We start from the raw sequence: 18,857 nt of genomic DNA on the forward strand, positions 1-18,857 counted from the left end.
CAGCGGTGTGTGAGAATGTCATTTCTGCTCATGCGTGTTAACTGTCCAATCAACACATGATGTCACACAGGAGAAATCATCTCTCACTGCTGTGCTCATCTGTACTTCTGAGCATCCAAAATGCCTCTTCTGTAAACTGCTCGTTCATACCTTCTGTCCACTTTTCGTTTCCCACTGGGTCACTTGTCTCTTTTCATGGATATGTAGGAGTTCTGTACGTATTCTGAATAGCATTTGTTTGTCTGCATTATGCAAATACCTTCTCTCAAACTGTCACTGTCTTTTAACATATGCTTACGGTTTTCTTTTATTGCATGTTGTTTTCTGTTTCTATAATCAAATTTAGCAACCTTTTATGGTTTACACTTTTTAATTTTTTTAAATTTTTTAAAATATTTATTTATTTATCTGGTTGTGCTGGGTCTTAGTTGCAGCAGGCGGACTCCTTAGTTGCAGCAGGTGGGCTCCTTTAGTTGTGACACATGGGCTCCTCAGTTGTGGCAGGTGGGCTCCTTAGTTGTGGCATATGAACTCTTAGTTGCGGCATGCATGTGGGATCTAGTTCCCTGACCAGGGGTCGAACCCCTGTATCGGGAGCGTGGAGTCTTATCCACTGCACCACCAGGGAAATCCCTATACTTTTTTTTAAAAAGAAATCTTTCTCTATCCTTGAACTCCTATTCTCCTATATACTTGTTTAATAGTTTCAGGTTTTCCTTTATATCCCTCTCCCACGTTTAGGTCTTTAATTTATTTGGAATGAAATTTTATGTACTGTGTGAAGCTAAATCAAATTTTATTTATACTGCATAAAAAACCATTCATCCCAGCAAAATTTACTTAATAGTACACCAATTTTTCTACTGATTTATGATAGCCTATCTTTCAAACAGCAAGCTGCTATCTGTTCATGAGCCTATTTTTGGATTCCATCCTGTTGCAACAGTCTATGTATTTATTTACTACAGCTTGTTAATATGCCTTGATACTTGGCAGGGAAAGTACCTTCTCTATGTTACTGTATACCTTCACATTTCCATACTAATGTTAAAATTAAAATGTTTTCAAGTTCTCTAAAAAAAAGTCTTATTGGGCTTTTAATTGGAAATGCACTGTTTATGCATTAACATTGGAAAAATTAAATCTTTAAAATATTAAGGTTTCTTCACCATAAACATGGTATCTCTCTCCATTTATATTTACATAAATATATTACATATATTTATATTCCTTTGTATCTTTCAAAGAATTTTATAATTTTTTCCATAAAGTCCTTATGTACCTTTGTTAGGTTTATTTATTCCTCGATCATTTATAATTTTTGTGACTATTGAGAATGACATTTTTTTCTACTACATTTTCTAAATAGTTGTGATTAAAGCATACCACTGATTTTTGTATACTGAGCTTATATCCAACAACATGATGAACTCTTATCAGTTTTAATGGTTTGATCATTGATTCTCTTGGACCTTGTATATGGACAACCACAGAATCTGGAAATGATAATTTTGTCTATTCCTTTCCAAACACCTGAAATAGACCCCCTGGGTATAAGCCTTCTTTCCTAGATGCTTGTACCAGGTGTGATTCTGCTTTTTTCTGGACCCCAACGTTACCTCTTATGGCATTCACAATCTGCATCCCACCTAATTACCTCTAACTTTAACTCCCTTACTTTATTCTAGGTTTTATGAAGAAAGAACTGTGCCCTCATTCACTTTTTTATTATAAACAAGGTTTATTTACATAACATTTTCTCAATAAATATTTACTGTGGCAAAGTAAAATGATTTTGTGTATCTACCCATTTAAAAATATACTAATGTATCCTTACTAAGTTATTTATAATGGATACCAAATACATTTGCAATCTCTCTTCATAGCAACAAGCTATTAGGTCTCACTCTTGCTAAATTTCATCAACTTCTTTTAAAAGCAAAGTAAAATAGACTTAGGCCCAATACAGACAGATCTATTCTTTATTACAACTTTAAGTGATAGAGAAATTGCGAGGGAGAGGCAGTAGCAGATTAAGAATTGCGGAGGAGCTGAGTATAGTTTTTGGTTGCACTGATCAAAGGTAATATAGCTATATCTCTTCCTAAAGTTTTTTTTTGCCAGTAATTTTAGTATATACAACTCCTAACATAAATGCATTCAGATGACTGAATATTTCTGTTTCCCAATTGTGATAATAAACAATATTATTTAATACATTTTTAATCCAAGATCTAAGGAGTACTTTATTACCAAATTTAACAAAAGAATAAGAAACTCACACTACCCAGTCTAATTTGAGAAAAAAATAACTAAGGTAGAAAAGGTTCTAGTATGATTTAAATACACCAAAGTCAAAAGCTGAATATCCAGCATTCTAAATTAAGGGTATTATACTTAATAACTTCAAAATATTCTAGAAATATTTAAAACATACCTGTCATCCAAAACAATAATAATTTCACCATGTTTAAAGGTGAGTTCATTGTCCTCAACAGCTTCAAAATCATATAAAGCTCTCACTTTCCTTGCAACTTTATTATTTGACTGAATTTCTGCAGATGGATATAAGGATTTTGTTTCTGTGTGCTGCTGCTTCTGCTCTTGCAATGATAATTCAATAGCTAGTTTGAAAAATTAACATGCAAAAAACAAGACAGCCAGAATTAATTCTGATTTTTTAAAACTTTAATAAGAAATATTACATAATGTGCTATTTAATAAGAATAAATCAAGCGAATATTTTATTTGTCCAGTTAAATGCTAAACAATTAGCTTTTGTGGGGGCAGGAAGGGGAGAGGGGACAGGGCAGAGAACCATGACATTTTTTAAAATAAGTTTTTGCTCATTCCTTATTATCACAGTCTGTCATATACAGCAGCTATTATTTTTACAGCAAACAGATTGTGACATTATAATATGGGTAGCTTTCCATATAGGACAAGTCACGAACATATTTCTGTGCTTGACTCATAACTCTGGCATTAAAGAAAAGGTGAAATGTAATCTCGTCAAAGGTAGGACATTAAATACATGTTACTGACAACGATTATGAGTTCAATTAATCTTATATCACGTCAACTGTTTCTCTTACTTTTCAGACTCCACTCGTTTTTAGATTAGCAACACTAAATTACACGTGCTTGATCCCTTCTTTACCTTTAGCTATATCTTCATCTTCTTTGTTTTTGTTCGATGATGTACCATTCTTGGCAGCAACTGAGACAGTCTGTAATGTATGAGTAAAATGAACACAACTACCTTTTCAAGGAAAACACAAGTTCTATGATTACTCGCTCATGCTAATTTTAAAAAAAACTGATGTAACTAATGAGTCCACTTAAAAGTGAAGGTCTTTGTGATAATTTTAAGTAGTTGTTTTCAAGCACTAAAACAGAACATCAGAATTTTCAAGAAAACATTAAAAAATCACAAAGGGCACGAACTGGCTTACATTTCGCATAAATCTTAGTATCTGACACAGAACCTGGCATACAGAAAGTACTGAAATATGAATCTTTCCTGATTGCACTTCCTGATCTCAGTGGTCCCAGGTCTCTCATTCAGTGAGAGGTGCTACACTGCTAGAGGCGCAGGGCTACGCGAGCAGGAGAAGCAAGAAGCCACGATAATGACTGAAGAGAAGAGGAGGGAGGATGCGGACAACAGGTGCAGCTCTAGGCATACACGTTAAGCCCCCTTTTACTACTCATTGTGTTTGAATGGTGGTGGCTCTTCAGGCATAGCAGAGGACTAAGGAAGGCCATGGTTAAACTTAAAGGCATGGAAGACAGAGATGTCCAGGATTCTGAACCATCAACCAGTTCTTTAACACAAATTTTTGAGAATGACCTGCAGAAAGGACAGAGCAGGAAAATGCTAGCCTTTTATTACTTATAAGGTTTTTATCTCAAACTTCTACCTTGAACCCTTAGGCCTGGTCAGCTATAAAGGTTCTTTTTGTGTCTTCAGTCTACAGTCCAAAATTTAAAAAAAATATACAGTACTTCTCTTAGTCTCTTTGCCTAGCCCACATCCTGGAAAACAAAAGGCACGGAGAGCAAAAGCCAAGACATGGTGTTTTTCTCCCACAGACTAAAATAAACAACCTACTCTGTGACTCATCATCCCTGCTTCCACCCCTGTCCTACTAAAGCTACCCCCTACATCCCCAAATAAATTTCTCAACTTACAGTTCACCCCATCTTATATGTAAACTACACCATTCACTCCAGGCATATTCACTCTTCAACAAACAGGTCTTGAGCTTTCTCAAGTCCATGAACTGGTTCATGTCATTCCTTCCTTGATGACCTCTTTACTCCACTCTACATATTGAAATACATTCTAGCCTAAAAATTCTACTCCTCACCTTCTTCACCATCCCAATCTGTAGTTAACCTCTCCCTCCTGGCATCTAGCTTGTGTATCCCTCCCTCATCCATATTTGTCACTTATAATTAGTTATTTTTCACATGTATATAGTTACCCTCCAAATTGACTATAAATTTCTTGAACATAAGGGCTCTCTCACACATCTATGCCTTTTGCATGACTCTACATTCAGAGCAGCATTAAACAGATTATTTATGGATGACTCACTTCTCAAAGTTCTCATTTGTAGAAGTAATTCACTTGACAATTACAATGTCTACTCAATATAAGGCACTACGCTAGATAGACTCATGTAGAGTGCAGGTGAGCAATGATGACTAAGATAAACCTTGCCCAGCTTTTACCCAAGGTATATACCTTCAAAATACTATAGGGTCAACCATGAGTCTGAATGATCTCTTACCTGAGAACCTGCTGAAGGAAAAGTAATTCCTTCTTCTTTCATAGTTTTAATAGTTGCAGATATCAGACTAAACTGAGGGTCCTTCTGAAATTCTTCTGACCACTCCACCATTAAAGATTTCAGTTTTTCACATACTTTAGGATGAGCCTTTTAAAGAAAAGGCAAAGAAAAAAAATTGTTAAAATAAGTACTTGAATTATTTAACAAAGAGAATTACCACCAAAATTCTCTAATTTTATGAACATCAACAAAATCTAGCAATCCTTAGCCTAAATGAGCACTTGATAAATGCTTATTTACATTTTAATATATAGTTGTTTCTTGGAAAATTACCCTTTTTGAACATCAATGTTTATGTCTTATACAATGACAATGAATCTATTATATTCAGAGGTTATTTCTTTTATGTTTTCTTAATATTCTCAATATTAGATTAAGCTTTTTATATCAACTAAACTAAAATGCTGATATTTTTGCCACTAATAGCATGAGAATAGTGCTTCAGAGCTTCTAACAGAAATAAATTAATAACAACCCCATCAAGAAGACCCTCTCCACCCTGCTCTAAAATAAAGGGCCCCTTTGCTCACCATCTCTAACGGGAATCAGGACAGAATGGTAGTTAGTTTGGACTCTGAAATCACAGAAACCTGGATCTGAACATCAGCTATGCCACTTAGTAGCTGCATAACCTTAGACAAGTTACTTAACTTCTCTTAAGTCTGTTTCTGCATCTATAAAATAGGAATGATAAGGGAATCTAACTTCTAAGGGTTGTTAAAAGCTTTAAACAAGGTAGCATACATAAAATGCTTAAAGCAGTGACTGCTAACCCTCAATAAAGATCAGCTATTATCACTAATATATATGCTTTGGGGAGGAAAACAGTTTTTGGTGCTACAAATGCAACAACAAATTTTAGGACAGAAAGTTTTTTTCATTTCAAAACTATCTAAAATGATTTCCCTTACTATACAACTCTATTAATGCTTTATATAGTTAAAATAACACAGCACATGTATTTTTTAATGACTTAAATTTCTTCTCTTTTTAAAATTTACCTTATTTTTGATCACAGCACGTACTTCTGTTGCAAAATCACGGGAACATACTTCTAAATGAAATATCTTTCCACAGTTTGCCACACAAGCCCCAAGAAGCTATTAATGAAAATAAAAATCAATATACAAATGTTGAGGTATTATCTTAACTGAAATAAATACACATTTAAAATTTGGGTCAAATAATAACATGACTTTCACTTACAGTTAATGCCTGCAGAGCAACATGAGGAACCTTATGATTTACCCTTTTCATTATGGCTTTTAGGCAATCTTTTGCTCTAAAAAAATGAAGGTTAAGTGTTCAGAATTTCAATTCAAACATTTACTTTTAAATTTAAAGTTATTTGGTAGCAGAATACCTTATGTATACACCTGCAAACGTCACTTCATTAAAGGACTAAATCTATAAAATGATCTTACATAATGTTTTGCTCATAGACTTGTAGAACTTTAAAAAAAAAAGAAAAAGAAAAAGAAAACTTGTTGCAAAGGTTGTACATTCCAAAATCAAAAATGAAGAGCCAAATCATTTCAAAAAAGGTCAGTCAACACAAGAAAACAATATCATACAAATTACCTTTTCATTTCTTCAAGACAGACTGAGCTTTCACACAGCAAATTCTTATGTTGTGGGGAAAAAAACTAGCAAGATATATAGTCTCAAAAGATTTAAGTATAAACATGCATGAATGCACTTTGAAAAGCTGTAATGTTAAAACAAATGCTTTCATCAGTCTTCTAAACTTCTAACGTATAATCAGTTCAGCTTGACTGCCCCATTCCATCCCCAAAGCACCATTATTTATATTCATTTTTTCATTATGATTTATTGCATTTACCTATTCATTATTGAAAGGTCTTTTTAGTACATATGTATTATGTTATTATATTTATCTACTTCATTATTAAACATGTCTAAGTCACAGGGGAATTCCCTAAATAATTAAGCCTATTCATTGTTAAGATGTGTCCCTACTGTAACAAGGCTTTAATTATGCATTTTAATATTTCAAGTTTTTGGTCAATTCTTTTCATTTGTTCTTTCAGGATGAGGTTAACCACATAAATCCAGCCACCAGCATGTCTTTACTTTTATCCCCCAAAAGGAAATAGTAAAAATCCCATTTTCCTTCCAAAGTTACATCAGGATAAGAGACACAGATTATTAAGCTCCTAGACATTCACTGGGCATGACTGGGCATCTTACCCGTTAGGAGTGCTTCCAACTTTGTCACATATGTCCATAATAAGACTCCAATCTTCTGCAGTGTTGTACTCATTTGTGGCCTTTTCTATAAGAGATAAACACACACAAAAATAAGGATGTCTTGCATAACAATAAATACCAAGAAAGACATAAAAGCAGCAAGAGAAAAGCAACCAGTTACACACAAGGAACTCCTGTAAGACCATTAGCTGACTTTTTGGCAGAAACTCTACAGGCCAGAAGAACATGGCACAATATGTTCAAAGTGATTAAAGGAAAAAACCTACAAACAGGAATACTCTAGCCAGCAAAGGTATCACTCAGATTTGAAGGAGAGATGAGTTTCACAAACGAACAAAAGCTAAGAGTTCAGCACCACTAAGCTGGCTTTACAAGAAATGTTAAAGAGACTTCTCTAAGCAGAAAAGACCACAACTAGAAATACGAAAATTATGAAAGGAAAAATCTCACTGGTAAAAGCAAATATACAGTAAAGGTAGTAGACTAACTACCTACAAAGCTGGTAGGAGGTTAAAAGACAAAAACAGTAAATTCATCTATAACCACAAGAGTAATTAAGGGATACAAAAAATGAAAAATTGTAAAATATGACATAAAAAAATTAAACGTGTGTGTAGGGAAATGTAAGGTGGTTAGAATGTTTTTGAACTTAAGAAGTCATCAAGTCGGGACTTCCCTGGTGGCACAGTGGTTAAGAATCCACCTGCCAATGAAAGGGACATGGGTTCCAGCCCTGGTCCTGGATGATCCCACATGCCGCGGAGCAACTAAGCCTGTGTGCCACAACTACTGAAGCCCGCATGCCTAGAGCCTGTGCTCTGTAACGAGAAGCCAAAGCGATGAGAAGCCCGCGCACCGCAACAAAGAGTAGACCCCGCTTGCCTCAACTAGAGAAAGCCTGTGCAGAGCAACAAAGACCCAATGCAGCCAAATATATAAATAAAATAAGTTAATAAAAAAAGAAGTCATCAAGTCAAAAAATATATATATGATTATATATATATGTGTATATGTCTCGATATATATCTATATGTTGATATTCATAAACTTCATGCTAACCACAAATCAAAAACCTACAATAAGGACTTCCCCGGTGGCGCAGTGGTTAAGAATCTGCCTGCCAATGCAGGGGACATGGGTTCGAGCCCTGGTCCAGGAAGATCCCACATGCCGCAGAGCAACTAAGCCCGTGCGCCACAACTACTGAGCCTGCGCTCTAGAGCCTGCGATCCACAACTACTGAGCCTGTGTGCCACAACTACTGAGTCTGCATGCCACAACTACTGAAGCCCATGCACCTAGAGTCTGTACTCCACAACAAGAGAAGCCACCGCAATGAGAAGCCTGCGCACCACAATGAAGGATAGTCCCCGCTCACCGCAACTAGAGAAAGCCTGTGCGCAGCAATGTAGACCCAACGCAGCCAAAAATAAATAAATAGATTTACTAAAAAAAAAACACCCCAAAACCTACAATAGATACACATACAAAAAAGAGAAAAGAATCCAAATGTAACACTAAAGACGGTCACCAAATCACAAGAGATCAAAGGAAAAAAGAACAAAAAAGAACTACAATAACAACCAGAAACAATTCACAAAATGGCAGTAAGTACAAACCTATCAATAATTACTTTAAATGCAAATTGACTAAATGCTCCAATCAAAAGACATAGGGTGGCAGAATAAATAAACAAGACTTGTATATACATGTTGCATACAAGCAACTCACTTTAGATCGAAAGATACACACCAACTGAAAGTGAGTGGATGGAAAAAGGTATGTGTTCCATGCAAATGGAAACAAAAAGAAAGCTGGGGTAGCAATATGTATATCAGATAAAACAGACTTTAAAACAGACTGTAGGGCTTCCCTGGTGGTGCAGTGGTTGAGAATCTGCCTGCCAATGCAGGGGACACGGGTTCGAGCCCTGGTCTGGGAAGATCCCACATGCTGCGGAGCAACTGGGCCCGTGAGCCACAGTTACTGAGCCTGCGCGTCTGGAGCCTGCGCTCCGCAACAGGAGGGGCCGCGATAGTGAGAGGCACGCGCACCACGATGAAGAGTGGCTCCCGCTTGCCGCAACTAGACAAAGCCCTCGCACAGAAACGAAGACACAACACAGTCAAAAATAAATAAATTAATTAAAAAAAAAACAAAAACAGACTGTAACAAGAGACAAAGATGGACGTTACATAATGATAGAGGGATCAATCCAACAAGAAGATAAACAATTGTAAATTACGCACACAACATTCAAGCACCTAAATACATAAAGCAAATATTGACAAACATAAATGGAAATATTGACAGTAATATAATAATAGTAAGGGACTTTATCACCCCATTTACATCAACGGACAGATCATCCAGACAGAAAATCAATAAGGGAACACTGGCCTAAATGACACAACAGAGCAGATGGAGCAAACATATATACAACATTTCATCCAAAAACAGCAGAATACACATTCTTTTCAAGTACACATGGAACATTCTCCAGGAGAGATCATATGCTAGGTCACAGAACAACTCTCAATAAATTTAAGAATGAAATAATACCAAGCATCTTTCTCTGACCACAATGGTATGAGACTAGAAATCAACTACAAGAAAAAAACTGCAAAGAACACAAACACATGGAGGCTAAACAATATGTTACTAAATAACCATGAGCCACTGAAAAAAAATCAAAGAAAAAATAAAATGTACCTGGAGACAAATGAAACTGGAAACATAATGATCCAAAATCTTTGGGACACAGCAAAAGCCGTTCTAAGAGGGAAGTTTAGAGCAACAGAAGCCAGGCTCAGGAAACAAGAAAACTCTCAAATAAACAACTTAAGCTTACACCGAAAGGAACTAGAAAAAGAAGAACCAACAAAACGCAAAGGTTAAGAGAAGAAAGAAAATAAAGACCAGAGCAGAAATAAATGAAAGAGAGACTAAAAAAACAATGGAAAAGATCAATGAAACTCAGAGCTAGTTCTTTGAAAAGATGAATAAAATTGATAAAACTTTAGACAAACTCAACAAGAAAAAAAGAGAGGGCCCAAATAAGTAAAATCAGACATAAAAGAGAAGTTATGACTGACAATGCAGAAATACAAAGGATCATAAGAAATTACTATGAACAACTGCATGCCAGTAAAAGGGGCAACCTAGGAAAAATGGATAAATTCCTAGAATGTACAATCTCCCAGGACTGAATCAGAAAGAAAAAGAAAACATGAACAGACCAATTACCAGTAATAAAATTGAATCAGTAATTCAAACAAACAAAAACACCCTCCAAGAAACCAAAGTACCAAAGTCCAGGACCAGAGGGCTTCACAGGTGAATCTATCAAACATTTAATGAAGAGTTAACATCTACTCTTCTCAAACTATTTCAAAAAACTGAAGAGGAACGAATGCTTCCAAACTCATTCTACCAGGCCAGCATCATCCTGATATCAACACCAGACAAAGAAATCACACAAAAAAAGAAAATTATAGGCCAATATCACTGATAAGTATAGATGCAAAAATCCTCAAAAACATATCAGCAAACCAAATTCCACAATACAGTAAAAGGATCATACACCACAATCAAGTGGGATTTATCCCAGTGATGCAAGGATGGTTCAACATCCACAAATCAATCAATGCGATACACCACATTAACAAAGTGAAGAATAAAAATCATATGAGCATCTTAATAAAAACAGCTTTTGACAAAATTCAAAATCCATTTGTGATAAAAACACTCAATAAAGTGGGTATAGAGGAAACATACCTCAAAGTAATAAAGACCATATATGACAAACCCAGAGCCAACCTCATACTCAATGGTGAAAAGCTGGAAGTATTTCTCCTAAGATCAGAAACAAGACAAGGATGCCCACTCTTGCCAGTTTTATTCAGCAGAGTATTGGAAGTCCTACCTACAGCAATCAGACAAGAAAAAGAAATAAAGGGAATCCAAATTAGAAAGGAAGAAATAAAACTGTCACTGTTTGCAAATGATATACTATATGTTGCTTTTCTATACGTTAACAACAAACTATCAGAAAGAAAAATTAAGAAAATAATCCCACTTACAATTGCATTAAGAAGAATACAATTCCTAGGAATAAATCTGACCAATGAGGTAAAAGACCCATAGTTAGAAAACTACAAGACACTGAAGAAAGAAGTTGAAAACAACACAAACAAATGGAAAGATGTCCTGTGTTCTTGGACTGGAAGAATATTGTTAAAATGACCATACTACCCAAGGCAATTTACAGATTCAATGCAATCCTTATCAAAATACCAATGGCATTTTTCACAGAACTAAAGCAAATAATTCTAAAATTTGTACATAACCACAAAGACCCCAAATAGCCAAAATAACCTTGAGAAAGAAGAGCAAAGCTGGAAATATCACACTAGCTGACTTCAAATTGCTAAAAAGCTACAGTAATCAAAACAGTATGGTCCTGACATAAAATAGACACATGGATCAATGGAATAGAATAAAGAGCCAAGAAATGAACAACACACTTATATGATCAATGAATCCATGACAAAGGAGGCAAGAATATATAATGGGGAAATAAATTCTTCAATAAATGGTGTTGGGAAAACTGGAGAGCTACATGCAAAAGAATCAAACTGGACTACTTTCTCATACCATATACAAAAATAAAGTCAAAATGCATTAAAGACCTAAATGTTAAGACCTGAAACCGTAAAACTCCTAAAAGAAAACATAAGCAGTATGCTCTCTGACATCAGTCTCAGTAGTTTTCTTTGGATATGTCTCTTCAGGCAAGGGAAACAAAAGCAAAAATAAACAAATGGGACTACATCAAATTTAAAAAGATTTGGCACAGTGACGGAAACTATCAACAAAACAAAAAGGCCACCTACTGAATGGGAGAAGATATTTGCAAATGATATATCTGATAAGGGATATCCAAAATACATCAAGAACTCATACAACTCAACATCGAAAAAAGCCATCAACTCAATTTAAAAAATGAGCAGAGGAAATGAACATTTTTCCAATGAAGACTTACAGATGGCCAACAGACACATGAAAAGATGCTCAACATCACTAATCACCAGGGAAGTGCATATCGAAACCACAATGAGATACCACCTCGCACTTATCAGAATGATTATCATGAAAAAGACAACAAATAACATGTGTTGGCAAGGATGTGGAGAAATGTGAACTCTCATGAACTGCTGGTGAAACTGTAAATTGGTGAGCCACTATGGAAAATGGTATGGAGGTTCCTCAAAAAATTAAAAATAGTACTGCCATGTGATCCAGCAATTTCACTCTGGGTATTTATCCAAAGAAAATAAAAACAATAATTCTAAAAGATATATGCACTTCAATGTTCACTGCAGCATTATTTATAAGAGCCAAGACATGGAAGCAATCAAAGCGCCCAGCAAAAGAAGAATGGATTAAGAAGATGTGGTGTGTGTATATACATGTATGTAATGGAATATTACTCAGTAATATTCCAAAAAAAATGAAAAAAATGAAATTGCCATTTGTGACAACATGGATGGATATAAAGAATATTATGCTAAGTGAAATAACTCAAAGAGACAAATACTGCATGAACTCACTCAAACGCAGAATCTAAAAAACAAAACAAAATGAAACAAATCGAAACAGACTCAACAAATGGGTGGTTGTCAGAAGGGAGGGATTTGGCAGGGTGGGGGGGGAATAGATGAGGGGAATATTTTAAAACTTCAGTTTTAAAATAAATAAGCCACAGAGATAAAAATACAGGATTAGGAATACAGTTAATAATGCTGTAATAACTTGATATGGGCACAGATGGTTACTAGACTTATTATTATGGTGATCATTTCATAATGCACCCAAATGTCAAATCACTATGTAGTACTCCTGAAACAAACAATATTTTACATTAACTATACTTCAGTTAAACTACAGTAAAATAAAATAAAATAAAAATACCAAGAAAGGCACAGCAGTTAAGATTAAGAAGTCTTACCTTTTCTTTTGCCAAATATAAAAGTTGCACAGAAAGATTTCAGACAATGAGTACTTTTACTAATTTCAATTTTAAGTTATATAATTAAATGTGCTGAGGTACACCAATAAAATGTCTTCTAAATAATTAAATACTAAATAAATTTCAAATGATCAATAATTCTACCAAATTCTTATTTCAAAGAAAGCCTTAAAAATGTGTTACAATATATGGAAACATGGAGTGAACTGTTCACTGAAGCATTTTTTTAAGAGCAAAAAGGAAAATGGATTAAGAAAATACAGTAAATTCATACAATAGAATGTGAAAATCAGTTATAAAGAACTGAACTGTCCAAAAATCTATAAATCTCAAAATGATGATTTGTTTGGCTTATGCTGAGTTTAAAAAGCTAATAGTATATATAACATTCACATGAACTTTTAAAACAGCTGAACTGAGATATAATGCACATCCCAATACAATTCACCATTTAAAGTGTACAATTCAATGTTTTTAGTATATTCACAGAATTGTGCAACTATCACCACTATCTAATTTTAGAACATTTTCATCATTCTAAAAATAAATCCCTAACCATGGGAAATCACAGCCCATTCTCCCCCTAGACAACCACTAATCTACTTTGTTTCTATACATTTTTTGGACTTTACATATAAATGAAATCATATAATATACAGTCTTTTGTAACTGGCTTCTTTTACTTAGTATAATGTTTTCAAGGCTCATCCATGTTGAAGCATGTATCAGTACTTCATTTCTTTTTACAATATTGAATAATATTTCATTCTACAGCTATACCTCATTTTATTTATCCGTTCACCAGCTGATGAACATTTGGGTGGGGTTTTCTTTGTGTTTTTTTTGGCTAAGTTTGAATAATGCAATGCTGCTATGAACATCTGTGTACAAGTTTTTGCGTGGATATATGTTTTCATATCTCTTTGGCATATACCTAGGAGAACTGCTGAGTTGTATGGTAACTCTGTTCAATTTTTTTAGGAAATGGCAAACAGTTTTCCAAAGCAGCTGTATCATTTTACATTCTTACTAGCAATATATGAATGTTTCATATAAAATTAAAACTTTGTTTTAAAAAAACATTTAAAAGTATGCTATATTCTTTAGATATACATATACAGACAGTAAATATATTAACATACGCACAAGAATGATAAACACCAAACTGGAGGTGGATGGGGAAATAAAACGATGTACACAGGGACTTAATTGTATTTGTAAAGTTTTGTTTATTAAGTTGCAAAGTGAGTATGCAGAAATTCTTTATTTTATTCTCAGTATCTTTTTATGTGGTCTGAAATATTTCATGATCAAAATAAAAATTAAAATGTAAATTTTTTAAAAGCATGGGCAAACTATAATAATTTAATTATGTAGCATGTTTACTCTTTTACAATTTCAATATCAAGAGAGACAATACAATTTTTTTCTACTAGTATAGAGAAGTGGGGATATAAAAACTAGCACTTTAGAAACATTTTCTTTATGTCTTTTCCCCTTTTAATAAATATATCTTATAATTTCAAATACAGACAAACCTGGGTACTATATACATATAAGGGTACTATTATCACTATGATAAGCAGGAAGGATGGTAGGAATCTAAAGTAGTTCCTTTTTTAAAGGCAAGGAATAGTAAAAGAAACCAAAAAAAATAAACAGGCTTATCAGCAAACAGCTATACTTTGCAACTAGGAAAGAAAAATACAGAATCCAGTTGATCTCAATTAAATGCTGTAACAAACTTTTAAAAATCATGCAAATTGCCTAACACAATTTAAGGATAAAAGGCAATTATTCTGACATGTGATGAAATGACAAGTCAGAGACTTTAGAAAAGTAATATATTTTTGCCTACCATAAGTTCTAGACTCAAGCACCAAGTTCTGTAGGCGGAAACATATCTACTCAGGTCCAGCTTCTTCCCTTGTACAAAGATGACTAACTCTTCTACAGGGAAAGTCAGAACAGGCTATATTTTTCAGAGGCTTAAAATGCTTAACTATTTCTTAATTACATATCTAATAACTCCAGTGAATTCAAAAGTACAGACAAGAAAAAAAAGAAAGCAAAAATCTAATTCTACAAACCTCTTGGAAAACTATGATGCATATTTTCCCAGACTTCTTCCTATATAGGTATATGGAAAAATAATAAAAATATGTGTAAAACTAAATAAAATAGGCTTGTAAGTATAAGGTGTCCAAAGAGAGCACCCAAAAACTGATAACCACTTCCCTGCAAATGAACAAATTGAGAAACAAAACAAAGAATAAAATATCACTGTCATTACTAATAGAAGCTTTAGGTGTGCTGGACAAATGGGCTTGCTAACAGCCCCAGAGGTAGACGTGTTAGCACTAGACAGAAAAAGAGCTCTCCCTCAGGGGTGAGCCCCTGCACAACTTATTCCATGAAGAAATCACTCAATGGCTGTGGAAAGACTAGCTAGCTCCTATGCTGACAAAGGGCATCAGTAGGGCCAGTTATTCCCTAATTTACCAATCAGATAAGATACTGTGATCATACTAAATGTATCATTTCCTAACCTGCATTTCCACTTATAATAAACATCTCTCCATGTTCATAAATATATGTCTATACTAACATTTTTAATAGCTGCATGATGCACCACTATATATAGTGTGACCACAAAGTGCCTATACATGCTAGTGAGAAGTCATCAGCAAACTATAATTTTAAATACATCAAGTACTCAGTCTCTCTTCTTTGATACACTTACTGTTACCATTCATATTGATGTCCCATATAGAATAAATACAAAATAATTAAAAGAGGTCAGGACTTCATGCATAGGCCTTTCTGTAAATGTGTCATAGCATAAACACTTAATCTTATCTACTGTCTGTCTCTGCCACTGTTACTCTTCCTCCACCCAATCCTCAGAAGGAATGTAGACTGCATTATGGCAGGAATTTTTTGTTTGTTTTGTTCACTATTATTATTTCCAATTCATAAAACAGTATTCGATGCACATAGCAGGTGCTGAGTAAATATTTGTTGAATGAATGAATGAATGAATGATGCTTATTGCTCCTTCATATCCTATAACCCTGATACAATGGCTGTAAAGTAGGAAACAATAGCAGAACTTCTGATTACATGAACTCTAATAGCCTTTAAGAGGCCCCATGTGCCCCCAGTGAAGTCTGTGCAAACTTCTGGACCAGTTAAGAGCTTCACCGCTGAGCAGACATCAAGGGGCTGCACAGGATCAAGCTTCAATAGCAACACCATGTGGCAACAAAAGGCAACAGCACTAGGGGGCTTAAGAGGGAGGTTCCAGTTCTCTGCTTGTTTACTAAAGAGGAATGACAATACCTCTGGGAATTTCAACAGGCAGACAGGGTAAGTGCAGAAGGGAATGCCTGAGAGGGAGGCAAAGGACTTCTTGTACAGTGATATATAGGTGACTAACTTTTTACCTTGAGTCTGAAGAGCAAATCACAAATATTACATATGACTTGCCAGCTTAATGCTCAACTCTTCTCTCTGCTTATAATGGATGGGGTTTTGTTTTTGCTGTACAGATTGATTTTTTTTTTAATGTCATTTAGCAATGTTATAACTACCTGAGATGAAATATTCACCCATATATTTTTCTGTATATATATTATTTCTCATTTACAGGCAAATCCTTAGTCTTTCTGAAATTTCATTTGGCACATGGAGTGAGGCAGGGATAGAAAAGTATTTTTATAAATTACTTTCAGTAGTTCCAACATCTAAGAATCTATCCTTTCCTCTCTGATCTGAGAAGCCAACATCATCAATTACCAAATTTTGCCAGTACACATGTGTATGAGTACAAATACACACACTCACACCCACTCATGCTCACCCCCCACATGCAAATGAGTCTGACTTTGGACCATCCAATAACCTACCTATTTCTGCTAGAACTCAACTTTTAATGATTGCTTTTTCCATTTTGGCCATGTGATACATAATTAAATGTGAAGCCTTTTCAATACCCCTCAAAACCCTTCCAACAATTTCAAAAATATCTAAACAGAATTTTTTTTACTTGATGTAATTCTTATAGAAAATGGAGGGAGTAGGGGCAAGATGGCGGAAGAGTAAGACGCGGAGATCACCTTCCTTCCCACAGATACAGTAGAAATACATCTACACGTGGAACTGCTCCTACAGAACACCCACTGAACGCTGGCAGAAGACGTCAGACCTCCCAAAAGGCAAGAAAATCCCCACGTACTTGGGTAGGGTAAAAGAAAAAAGAAATAACAGAGGCAAAAGAATAGGGACGGGACCTGCACCAGTGGGAGGGAGCCGTGAAGGAGGAAAGGTTTCCAGGCACTAGGAAGCCCCTTTGCGGGCAGAGACTGCGGGTGGCAGAGGGGGGAAGCTTCGGAGCCGCGGAGGAGAGCGCAGCCACAGGGGTGCGGAGGGCAAAGCGGAGAGACTCCCGCACAGAGGCTCGGCGCCAACCAGCACTCACCAGCCCGAGAGGCTTGTCTGCTCACCCGATGGGGCGGGCGGGGGCTGGGAGCTGAGGCTCGGGCTTTGGTGCTAGCCGGGAGGGAGTCCGGGAAAAAGTCTGCAGCTGCCGAAGAGGCAAGAGACTTTTTCTTGCCTCTTTGTTTCGCGGCGCGCAAGGAGAGGGGATTCAGAGCGCTGCCTAAACGAAATCCAGAGACGGGTGCAAGCCGCGGCTATCAGCGCAGATCCCACAGCAACAGGGGCGCAGAGGGAAAAACGGAGAGATTCCCGCACAGAGGCTCAGCGCCGAGCAGCGCTCACCAGCCCGAGAGGCTTGTCTGCTCACCCGCTGGGGCAGGCGGGGCTGGGAGCTGAGGCGCGGGCTTCGGTCGGATCGCAGGGAGAGGACTGGGGTTGGCGGCGTGAACACAGCCTGAAGGAGTTGGCGTGCCGCGGCGAGCCGGGAGGGAGCCGGAGAGGAGGTCTGCAGCCGCCGAAGAGGCAAGAGACTTTTTCTTGCCTCTTTGTTTCGCGGCGCGCAAGGAGAGGGGATTCAGAGCGCCGCCTAGACGAACTCCAGAGGCGGGCGCGAGGCGCGGCTAACAGCGCGGACCCCAGAGACGGGCGCGAGCCGCGGCCATCAGCGCGGACCCCAGAGACTGGTAGGAAACGCTAAGGCTGCTGCTGCCGCCACCAAGAAGCCTGTGTGCGAGCACAGGTCACTCTCCACACTGCCCCTCCTGGGAGCCAGTGCAGCTCGCCACTGCCAGGCTCCTGTGATCCGGGGACAACTTCCCCGGGAGAACACATGGCGCGCCTCAGGCTGCTGCAACGTCACGACACCTCTGACGCCACAGGCTCGCCCCGCCTCCTCCGTACCGCTCCCTGCCCCGGCCTAAGTGAGCCAGAGCCCCCGAAGCAGCTGCTCCTTTAACCCCGTTCTGTCTGGGCGGGGAACAGACGCCCTCAGGCAATGTACATGCAGAGGCGGGTCCAAATCCAAAGCTGAACGCTGGGAGCTGTACGAACAAAGAAGAGAAAGGGAAATCTCCCCCAGCAGCCTCAGAAGCAGCGGATTAAAGCTCGACAAACAACTTGATGTGCCTGCATCTGTTGAATACCTGAATAGACAACAAATCATCCCAAATTCAAAAGGTGGACTTTAGGAGCAGGATATTATTACTTTTCCCCTTTTCCTTTTTTTGTGAGTGTACATGTGTATGCTTCTGGGTGAGATTTTGTCTGTATAGCTTTGCTTTCACCATCAGTCCTAG

At 36.9% G+C, this 18,857-nt stretch overlaps 1 protein-coding gene across 3 annotated transcripts in view; it reads right to left on the reverse strand.

Moving 5' to 3' along the window:
- STAM2 (signal transducing adaptor molecule 2) overlaps positions 1 to 18,857 on the reverse strand; it is a 62,956-nt gene that overhangs the window by 20,390 nt on the left and 23,709 nt on the right. For all 3 annotated transcript variants that reach the window (XM_059927870.1, XM_059927869.1, XM_059927871.1), the window contains exons 2-7: positions 7,071 to 7,155; positions 6,066 to 6,141; positions 5,861 to 5,959; positions 4,800 to 4,946; positions 3,161 to 3,230; positions 2,438 to 2,624 (exon numbers count right to left, since the gene is read on the reverse strand). In XM_059927870.1, the coding sequence (XP_059783853.1) occupies positions 2,438 to 2,624; positions 3,161 to 3,230; positions 4,800 to 4,946; positions 5,861 to 5,959; positions 6,066 to 6,141; positions 7,071 to 7,155 (664 nt within the window). The remainder of the gene's footprint in view (positions 1 to 2,437; positions 2,625 to 3,160; positions 3,231 to 4,799; positions 4,947 to 5,860; positions 5,960 to 6,065; positions 6,142 to 7,070; positions 7,156 to 18,857) is intronic.

The sequence above is a fragment of the Balaenoptera ricei genome, chromosome 7, assembly GCF_028023285.1.
Source record: "Balaenoptera ricei isolate mBalRic1 chromosome 7, mBalRic1.hap2, whole genome shotgun sequence".
Taxonomy (NCBI): domain Eukaryota; kingdom Metazoa; phylum Chordata; class Mammalia; order Artiodactyla; family Balaenopteridae; genus Balaenoptera; species Balaenoptera ricei.